The sequence below is a fragment of the Herpailurus yagouaroundi genome, unplaced genomic scaffold (assembly GCF_014898765.1).
Source record: "Herpailurus yagouaroundi ecotype Mexico unplaced genomic scaffold, PumYag 100, whole genome shotgun sequence".
NCBI classification, from domain to species: Eukaryota; Metazoa; Chordata; class Mammalia; order Carnivora; family Felidae; genus Herpailurus; species Herpailurus yagouaroundi.
This window is the reverse complement of record NW_024412391.1, coordinates 89,188,805-89,199,771: the sequence shown is the minus strand read 5'-3', so window position 1 is coordinate 89,199,771 and position 10,967 is coordinate 89,188,805. Positions and strand designations below refer to the sequence as shown.

Genomic DNA, 10,967 nt, shown 5'->3' with positions numbered 1-10,967 from the left:
GCCGGCCGCCGGGGGGAAGGAGGGCGGGCGCGGCGCCGAGCCCTCCGCCGGACCGACCCGGGCCCGGAGCACCGCGCGCCCGCCGAGAGCTGCAGGCCCGCCCGGGGAGGGGCGCGGGGGAGCGGGACGGGCGCGAGGACTGGGAGCCCGCCACCATCGGCGGGACTGCACGAAGGGAGGCCGGCGAGGAAGCGCAGGCCGAGCGCGGGAGCTCTCCCGAAATCACCAGGGCCCACGGCCTGGATAGTTGTTATAATACTGAATGGTGGGGACTCCTCTTTGCAGTGATGAAAGTTCCTGGGTGGTGGTCGTGGTGGTGGTTTTCCATTGCAGCTCTAAAGAGCGGGCCACTCGAGGCCATCTGTGTGAAAGTGCAGTTTCAAGCGTAGGTCCCCACAAGAATGGTCAGAATTTGGTCCGTTGCAGTCTAGCCAACTTTGGCCGGGAGCCATGCGCTAACTCCACCGACAGCTGGTCAGTGGCTCCAGCAAGCTTTGGATGCTTGCTTCTGGAGGCGGTTGATGCAAGTTCGGACTTAAAATTCAGAGAGGAAAGACCCACCTGCAGCCAGGTTTCTAGTAGGCAACGGATTAGGTTGAGAATAGGGTTCTGGAATTAGTCGTGCCCTGGGTTTAGGCCTCGGGGAAAATGACAAAAGGTTCAAGGACAGTTGAATGGGAAAAGCCAGGACTGTTTGCTCTCAGGAAGGAATTTTTATCCCTCCATTCACCTATGCAGCCTCAAGCTTGAGCAGGTCCACACTATCAAGAGTTTTCCTGGGTTGCATTCCCACCTCCCCCCCCCCCCCCCCATACTCAAACTGCTCCAACATCAGTTACAAATAGATTTTTTTTTCCCATAAGCCTAAACAGTCAAGGGGCATGCCAGCAAATCTTGCATGCAGTGCTGCAGTGGCGGAAAGGGCCTGAACAACAGGGTGGAGTGTGGCAAGGAGGGAACACTGTCAGGGTGGGGAAGAGTCACCTTTCATTCACATCTAAAAACCAGTGGCATGTTTTCCTCAGAGAAGAATCTTCGAAGTGAGGCCGAACCGAAAAGTGTTCCTCGCAACTTATGTTTTAAATAACTTACACTTTATTATCTCAGAAATTCCAGGTTGTAAAAGTAGTACCATGGGGCCACTGCTTCAGTTTCGTGACTTTTAAGATTCCACCAGGATTGACTGATTGATTGATTGATTGGCTTATACGAGTCACTTCTGTACCTCGGGCTTTTGTACATCAAATCAGGAGTGAGTTCCAAACGGCTTAACGTGTCTCTGAAAAAATTGCCACCACAGCCAGAAGCAGACTCTTCTCTGCTATGAGGTGTGAGAGCCTAGAATGTTAAAACTTTCTCCTTTGCAACTGACAGGGACAAAGTTGTGTTTTTATCAGTAAAATAAGCTGATATAATTTATAGGGATATACAGGAAGCAGATGTCTGCCTTGGCAAGTTGCCATTTTTATAGCCCTGTTCCAAGCATAAACCACACTTTTAAATAATTAGTTACTAACTAATGAGATCCAAAAATAAGTTGTCAAAATAGAAGAAAGGGGTAGATTCTTGAGTGACCAAAGGCCCATTTTTTAGAAATCCATTTCAAACAGGGGGAGGGGATAGGAATTAGTATTCTCTAAGACCATTAATTAGTGCATTTTCCGTCAGTGCCTGGGGCTTTACCTCTTCTCACGTGAGCCTCTCTCTCTGGTGATGAGTATTTGGAGGGTTTATTGCTTTGTTAAAACGAAGTCCTTTGCTTGGGGGAAAAACCAACAACTCCACAAAACCCAAGTTTGTCAAGGAACTTTGGCGACTTGTCACCTCACCAATGTTAATTAGCTCCCTCTACTTAGGGAGAGACTTCCTTCTTAGCCAGGAAGGAATCCCATCTCTTCATGTGTTTCCTCTTTCTTTCTTTCTTTCTTTCTTTCTTTCTTTCTTTCTTTCTTTCTTTCTTTCTCTCTCTCTCTCTCTCTCTCTCTCTCTCTCTCTCTTTCTTTCTTCTTCCATTGGCTTGTTTCCATGTGCATTTTTAACTTAGCAAACCCCATCCAAATGCAACCAATAAAACTGTATGTGGGTTTTGAGGGAAACAATTATAGTAAATGCCTCTTCATCCCAAAATGGTTGCAAACGGACTGTTTTGATTAATTAAATATTCCTGTTAAAGTTTTTAGTTTTTATATAATTGGAACACTGGGTATAAAAGACAACATATGTAGCGAAATCAGTGGTGATTAAGAGTCAAGACATTGCAGAATTCTCCAGGCCACTGGGTCATCTCTGGATCACTTATTTACTCCGTAAACATTCTTATGGGTATGGAGGTACGAGGAAGATGACCGTGGTGCTTGTCTTCATAGAGCTTAGTTAGGATCTAGAGGAGAAGACGGCCATGAGGTCGTTCTGCAAAAGATTCTGGAAGATGAGTTCATTATTGATGGCGGGCTGTTGACATTCAGTACTCTGGGGTGCCATTCACTCCTTATGTCATCGAATCAGCAAAAACTAAAATGGGTACCTGTTGCACGGGGTCCATACAGTGAACACAAAGGTGTGGAATGGTTGTCTGCAAGCTTCAGTGAACCTGATGATCACCAGTCCTGGCTAAAATAAAGATTCCAGGTGCCACCTGCTAGAGCCCTCAGGGATTGGACCTGGGAATCCAAATGTTTTGCAAGCCCTGTAGCAAGGCTGGTCCAGGTGGCTCTTTTACTACCCTGGGAATCAGCACTCGGGCTTGGATGAAGTGTTCTCATGGCATATTTTAAAGATAATATTTAAATCAATCTAGGGGGAGTAGTCCAAAACATTAGAATGGCTCTGAGATCGTTAGAGCAAAAAGAGACTGTTGAGAGTCTCTCCTCCAAGGGTTCTCTATCTGGATTCATGGGAGAGCTTGGAGGGCCTGTGATCCCTTGGAAATCAAACGTACCCTTTTTGGTGTGTGTTTCAGAGTATTCTTCTGGGCTGAAGATCCATAACCTTTCACATACTCTTAAAGAGGACTATACCCACCTTCCCCCAAGGTTAAGCCCCAGGTCCCAAGGTGTGATTGTGTCATGTGACAGATGAGAAAACCCAACCACTGGAAAACTCCAGGGGGCACCATTCAGATAGCTGCTCCTGAGGGTGTGTGTTGCCCAGCAGCAGGGCAGTCCGGAGGCTCCTTTACTGTTGTACTTTGCTACCGAGTGCTCTTTGAGGCATGTTACCGAATTTGCAGGGGATCTCACAGTTGATATGTAAATTTAACTCCAGGCTGCCTTTTTTCTTTCTTATTCTAGAACAGCTGTTCTTAAAAAACTTGTGTGTTTTGCAGTGAATGACAGTAGAAGTTAGCAGAAGAGCTGGTGCTCCAGTGGGAGGCAGCCTCGGGATCGGAAGCTTTTCTAGTTACTTGAATTCCAGATCTAGGGGACTCTCTGGTACAATAAAGAAAGAATTTACATTTCCCTCGCAAATCAGAGTCGAGGATGACTAAAAAGATTTCATCTGGCATTTTAACTCTTCCAGTGGGCTGAGCAATTGCTTATTTTATTTTGCTGATTGTTGTTTTGATGGAACACAGTGATGTCAGCTGAATGTGGAAAATCAGCAGACTTGCCCGAAGAAGGGGACACCATGAGTGTTCGCAATCTAGGTGGCTTGAAGAAAACATGTGGGAGAGGGTACCTTTCATTTTCTCGTGTCTTCTTTGTAGGTGCAGCTCACGACTGCAAAACAAAACAAAACAAAACAAAACAAAACAAAAAACAAAACAAAACAAAACAAAACAAAACAAGAACAAGAACCTAAGAGAGTGAAAATTGATGAATGATGAGTTAGGACAATTACCACACGAATGAAGCCAGTGAAAGAGGACCCACTGTGCTTGCCTTTAGCGGGGGTTTCAGTATTTCTTAAGCAGTCCCAGGCTTTGCTGTCCGCAATCTTTTGACTTTTCCTGTGGGATCCAGAGCATGTTCTGACGCCTTTGTTGGTTTTAAAAATGTAGCACAAATGGATTGAAACATTCTCATGTTTTAAGAAAGCTTAAAGAGTATGGTTTACCTGATTGAATTAGGATTAATTCAATCCAAGGGCGTATTGCAATTCAGATCATCTTAGAGAGGGGAGCAAACATCACTGGCTTCCTGGCTCAGATTACCCTCTGCTTCCAAACTCTGAGTAGGGCTTGGATTTTGAGAAATGGTCATGCTCTTTAAAACATCTAACTGATACTTACAAACCTTCCCCTTTTTTGGAAGGCTGTCACAGTGCCCCTGCCTACAAATCTGACCACACGAAGTGGCATTTGTAGATGTGGCTTACCCTTGGGTTTCACACTCTAAACACAGTTGAAAATCGGTATCTTGACATCACTTGATAACAGATGCCCCTGTAGGAATTTGGGGAAAGTCTCACATTGTGGGTATTTCCCCTGCCATCTCCTTTGGCGTGTGTAGACAGAATTTGACTGGCTCGTTATTCCGACTTGGAGGTATTTTTGCAAGAAAACTTGTGGGCCAGGGTCTTCCAGATTTTGGACCCTGCTAAAGCTCGGCAGGTGAAGCGGGCTTCTCAGTGAGATTTTTTATCCTGCCCCCCTCCCCCCACTCTTCCTGGAAGCTGATGGCACTGTTTCGTTTTAGGCGTTCCTGGTAGCAGAGAGCTGAAGTAATGAGAAAGCATCATGGAGGCCCAGTCCCGCAGTTCCACCACCCCTGAGAAGAAGAAAGTGGAGAATTCCATAGTGAAATGCTCCACGCGAACAGATGTCAGCGAGAAAGCCGTGGCCTCCAGCACCACTTCCAATGGTGAGCGGCCACGGGGATCACCGGCAGCCAAGCCTACAGTCATTTTTGTGTTCTCTGCATTCCTGGTGCATTGAGCATTTGCACCTGGACCGGGGTCTATTCCTTGAGAGGCTAAAGAAAGCAAATGGGGGTGGAGGCTGGGGGGCGTGGGACGGGCAGGCTTTAGCAGTCTCTATTTTGGCACCGCAGCTACATGTTTTCTTCCAAATTTTCTAATTTGAGATGTAAATGTGATAGGTTATTTATTATAGGAAGTTCCTGTTGTGGCATTTTGGAAATCATCTTGATTAGCCTGGCAGGAGTTCAAAATACTTTGCATTTCACACGGAAAAGTCTCCACTAGTTGGAATAATTAGTTATTAGTTATTACAAAAGACCCAAAAGTTGCCTTGTCAAGATTTAGGGATCCGCACCCCCCCCGCCCCCCCCCCCCCCCACTCTGGAGTTCATTCGAAAGAATTTTAAAAGCTGTTAATGGTTGGACCTCGAGGTAACACTGCTATCTGAGATTCAGGTTTTGCTTATAAAAATGGACTTAATTGTGTTCGCAGATAACACATAGCTGTTGTTCCCGTATGTTGTATTTTTTAATATTTTAAGCAGTGTTGAGAGGCATTTCAGTTCAAGCATGGAGCATTGCAAACAAATTCTAGGGCCCCCTCTGGAAAAAAGCAGGCTGAACAGGTTCATGGTGACCGCTTCCTTTGCCCCTCTTTTCTACTCTTGTAGGCCAGTTGGTACCTTTGCTTTTTGCAGATTTCATAGCCTCCCTGGTCCCCCTCTGCTCTTAGGAAGAATGAGCCAGACTTTTCTCCCGGTTTTTTGGGCACTGCAAATCTGGACACACTGATTTCCGTGAGCCAAGGTGCTACCTCCTTCCCAATGGGCTTTTATTTTATTTATTCCGAGAAAGAGTTTACTGGCTTGATTTAAATTTTTTTATATACAATTGGGGAGTCCGAATCTACTCTGGAAGGTAACTTGCAGCTCAGATCCTTTGACTCTGAAGGCAGACATCCAGGAAACAAAGCTGCACCTGCCTTTCCTGACTGGCACTGCCTGAGCTGACACTGAGGAGCCTGGTCCCCGGTCCCTGTGCCCATCCCTGCTCATGGCGAGTGCGTGCCGCTCCTGCGTTCTCCTTCCTGGATGTCACCAGTGTGCACTGCTGGCTTGTCTGGGCCACTGGAGGGGCTGGCACTAAATCTGCTGCGAATGGGTCCAGTTTTGAATTGATCCGTAGGGAGATATATTTATGTCTAAAATAATGAATTTACTTTATGTACATGTGGAAATTTATCCGTATTTCTCCCTTTATTTGTGGTATTTAATTTTTTAAAGTTTATTTATTTATTTTGAGAAAGAGAGCGTGAGTGGGGGAGAGGCAGAGAGCGAGGGAGGGAGAGAATCCCAAGCAGGCTTCATGCTGTCAGCACGGAGCCTGGCTTAGGGCTCTATCTCAGGAGCCGTGAGGTCATGACCTGAGCTGAAATTGAGAGCCTGACACTCAACTGACTGAGCCACCCAGGAGTCCCAGGACGGGGAGCTTATTCTAATTGAGCTGAATATTTGTGTTATTCTTCCAGTGAGGTTATAAAAGACGTACTTTCTCCTAAAAAACATCTTTTTTTTTTTTCTGGAATTCGGAAAAATTAGACAAGTTTATTATTTCAAAAATAGAATTAGTCTATGCCGGGTAGATGGTTTGGTAATTTCAACAGAATGGTAATTATGTAGGAATAAGCACTTTCTGGGTATTATGGTTCACAAAACATCCACTTTTTGGTTATCTTTAGGCTTGTGTGTGCGTGAGTGCGCGTGAGGGTGTGTCGAAGCGTGTGGGTGTGCGTGAGCATGAGTGTAGAGGAGTGCGCACGTGGGTGTGTGAGAACGGATGAGAGCACGTGTGAACTGATAGATGAGCTGTGCTGTGTGGACCCTCTGTGAGCCACTGTCATTTGTGGATTACAGGGGGAGCCCACTAGTGGTCTGTCTGTCCTTGCAAAGGTGCCACTGCCTTTGCCTCTCCCACGCATGCTCGGGAGGGTTTTGGTGCTGCTGTGTCTGTCTTGGGCCACTCGGACCCTGAGTTCCTCTCATTTAACCATTTAGGGTGACTGGGAGCAGAGCTAAGTGGCAGCCAAGAAGCTACCCAAGAACATTAGAGAAGGAGCAGTCAGGATTCACGAAGTTGGTCCTGTCGTCTGCAGTAATCACGGATCCTGAGCCCAAATCCCCTGGCTTCCCGCCCTGATCGGCCTGTGCCCTTGAAGTACACATGGCCTCCTAAATGGGTGTAAAACCTGTCCTGTTGGGGGCAAATGCTCATTAGTTGGGTTTGCAAGGCACATGCCTGCCTGAAGGAGAGCTGTCCTGGTAATCCTGGAGCTCTGACTATTTTTCCAGTGTTCCTGTTTCTTTTAAGGGATTTATTAACTTTTTATTTTGGGAGAATATAAAGACCCAACCAAGTAAAAGAAAAACGGAAGTCGTGTTTTTATGCATGGATTGCAATTCTGGAAGATTCCAGGAAACCCTGCAAACAGATTTAAAGACAGGAACAGACCTTTTTCTTCGTGATTGCTTTATGTAAGCGGTGCTAATAATTGTAAGATCTTTTCCCCAGAGTTCTCTGCAGGTTTTACCTAACGAGCTTGGAGCCTCTTTACAGCCCTAGGATCGTGTGCCAGGGGCTGGAATGACCCAGCCTCTTCTCTGTTCTGCAAACTCTTACCTGGTCTCATGCTTTTCCTCCGCGCGTCGCTGTGTTCGTATAGCTAGTCTGGGAGCCTTGGTCTGAGTTTGGTGTGGGTTGTAGAGCGTGTGGGGGTGCTGGCAGGTAGCTGTCATTGCCATGGTCATTTTTCCTTTTGCCTCTTCTGTTTCCTTTTTTCTCTGTTCTCTTTACAAACGTCTCACAAAAAGAAAATGAAAATCATTTGGATCCCCTCGAGGTAGTAGTGATTGCTACCGTGTGGAGGGGCTTTCTTTGCAAAGGTCTGACATTCAGGGATTTGTCAATGAGCAGTTAAAGGTGAGTTTAGCAACAAGAACCAAAATGCATGTATTCCATGCCTTTTTTTTCCCTCCCATCCACAATTTCAAGGGTTAACATAAAAATAAAACAAGCAAACAAGAAGTTTTGTTACTGGTGCTGTGTTAGGTTGACTTAATTAACTTTTCCAGCCATTATGTGCTACAATTTGTTCCTGATTGTGAGCTTCCAAGCCAAACCACGCACATTCCACTGCATGTCCTTACAGATCTGTTTTCTTAGTTTCCTCAGCTGAGTATCTACCCCTAGAATAACATTGAAACAGACTTTTGTTTAAACACACACATTCACACAGCTAAAATGTAGGGTTCGAAAATGAACAACCTTCTAAACAGGCATTTGCCTCTTAACACTGAAATTTAAAACGGCACAAGTAAGAAACTGCGTTCTGAATCTTCTATGGGAAAAAGACAGGCCTTATTTGATTTTTGTAACATGTAAGAACCGATATCGACACAGAAAGCATTCAGTGTTCTTACCCACCACAATGTGTGTTTCATGTGCCATAGTTTGATTTTAAGCTTCGGTGTTGTTCGTTAAACATAAATGACAGAAGAAAAGACTTAGTTTTCCGGATTTCTGTTACATGCAATTGTGACTTAAGGATTATTTTTGGCATCTAATATATTTCACATGCACAGCGAACACTCAGCTATTAGGTGCCACTGTTTACTTAAAAACCTCCAAGTGTGTTAATATGCTAGCACCACAAGCAAAGTGCCTTAATAATCTGTTTGTTGCTGGTAGGGATTCATTACTTTCAAAGCTACCTGTTGTGTTTTGTAAATGGTAAATGCTTTTTAATCCAGATAGTCCAATGTTTTAAACATTATCCTTACTCCAAAGCATTTCCTTCCATGACTTGCCAATACTGACTTTTCATTTTGAAATGTTTTATGTCATTTTTGGCCTATGATTTTTTTAAAGGAGCAATCTGATATTATTAACCTACTACTCTGCTTTAAAAAAAGAAGGGCACTAATAATGAACGTATGTAGGCCAAGGTCTCAGAGATCTTTTATTGACTCTGATGGTTATTGGGAACATACCTTAAAGTGATAGAAAGCAGAAATTATAATGTTAATGGTGATGCAATATGAAACCAAAGTTGATAGATTAACAATGGAGAGGAAGTTCCCTGTTCTCTTCATTTCTTTCAAAAGGAAGAGCTTGTTTCCCCTCAGCTTAAAAAAAAATCTTCCAGGTTTGTAAGGGGATTAGATTTGGGTTTACAATTATTTAGGGAATAAATTTTTTTTTTTTTTTTTTTTTTTTTTACTTTAACTTTTGGTCACTTCCTGGCCTTGGGATTTTCTTTCAAACTGTTCAGTAACACCTATCAGTGTTAATCGTGATATCAATTGGTCTCCTGGCTCAGCGTTTCATTGGGAATTTGGAATTCATTGGCTGTTCTCTACCATGAGTTCTCGTCTCCTTGACTATTTTTTATGGTAAGAGACGACGTGCTTAATTCTGCTCAGAAATGGCGGGCAGTTTGTGCTATATAAAACAGCAGGTTGTGAGTTTTAGGTTTTTTGCCCCTTTAGATGTTCAACCCTTCCCCCCCCCCCCCCTTGGCCACATTTTGTTTTCTGGCACATGACAGATGGATGGGAAGGGCTGTCGGAAATAATGGATTTCAAATTATAGGATGTTGGTTAGGAGAACCCACAAGTTTGGGGATGTGAAAGCTTGGATTGAATTCTGGCAACAGGACTAGACTAGATTTGTGGGTGTGGGCAAATGAACGCCTCAAAGTCTCAGTTTCCTCATCTGTTTAGCAAGAAAGTAATTAGACCCACTTCACAGGATCTTTAGGGGATTAAGTGAGGCAATGCTGTACCGTTCTATACGCACCGAACGGAGTGAGAGCTTAGCAAATGTCAGCCGTAGTTATTGGACAGAGTGTGTAGATGAGTAAATGCTATGAATCCAAAACAAAGGGATTGTGTTTTCTTGAGAATACACATAGGTTTTGAAATTAAGGGAAAAATGTTTGGTAAAAGTAATTTTGAATTTGCTGGACTCTGAAAAATAGTTCAAGATGTTTCACAAATCCTGACTGTAACCAAGTTTGCTTATCTTAAGGAAGGAGGGATAACGAAACCAAGGTTTTTGTTTTGTAGCATTCTTCTGAATGCATTCTTCTGGGAGCCAGAAAATAGGGAAGAGAATTTTGAGAAAATTTGTTTTGTTTTGTTTTTTTTAACCTTGAAAACTAACATTATGTGGCTTAGAGTAAGAAAGAGCATATGCGCATCCCTTTTCTTGATTCTTTTTCTGGGGTAAAGTGTTTCTCATTTATGAGGTGGTTTGGTTGTATTAGAGTTAGATTTTATATGTTTCTTAAAAGGAGATTTCACCTTTTTGAATCAAGTGACTAATGATGGATAATCTGATTCTCATAAGAGCCCGGGCTTTCTTGAGCTCCAAACTCGTGCCCCTGAACCTGGCAACCTCTGATTCTTATTTTGGCCAAGTGTATCATCTTTCCTGCAGTCACCCAGGCTTGAAACCGCACCGTCACCTCTGACCCCTCCGTCTCTCATGCTTCCCACATCCTACCAGTTTTGAAGTCCTGGTAGATTTTCCTCTGTAATTATTCACTCCTGGGTCCCTTCAGGCCACCCTACTGCACTGTGCTATTTAAAACCTACTACCTCATGCCTAGACAGTTAAAGCAACCTTCTATCCACTCACCATGCCTTTTTTCCTCTGCTGTTGTCATTTTTGGAAGTTGCTCTTGCCAAATTAATCTTTTTACGGCTCTGCTTACGCCACGCCCCTCCTCTAGAACCTTCAGTGATTCCCAGCTACATAGAGGATACAGTTCAAAATCCTTTGATTGACACTTAGGTATCTTCCAGAGTCTGACTGCAGTCTTTCTAGTCTGACATGCTGCTACCATACTGTCGGCTCTGTAACCCATATTTTAGGTAAATTGAAGGGCTCTTTGCCTTCGTTTGCGTGTTATTCTTCCACAGAAGGAGTGTAAGTTCTTCTCAGATGTGACTGTGTCTTCAGTCTTTTCTCTCTGTGCAGCCTTGTGTCCTTTTGGGGAATTACCTACTAATGCTTGATTGTTTGGTATTTTATTTATTATTGTTACG

At 44.0% G+C, this 10,967-nt stretch overlaps 1 protein-coding gene across 3 annotated transcripts in view; it reads left to right on the top strand.

Annotated features, from left to right (window-relative positions):
- The first annotated feature begins 4,607 nt into the window (after positions 1-4,607).
- GLI3 (GLI family zinc finger 3) overlaps positions 4,608-10,967 on the top strand; it is a 267,337-nt gene continuing 260,977 nt past the window's right edge. For 2 of the 3 annotated variants that reach the window (XM_040473020.1, XM_040473019.1), the window contains exon 1: positions 4,610-4,802. In XM_040473020.1, the coding sequence (XP_040328954.1) occupies positions 4,679-4,802 (124 nt within the window). In that variant the 5' untranslated portion in view covers positions 4,610-4,678. Of the gene's footprint in view, positions 4,803-10,967 lie in introns of all 3 variants that reach the window. The other variant, XM_040473025.1, reaches the window with a different exon arrangement.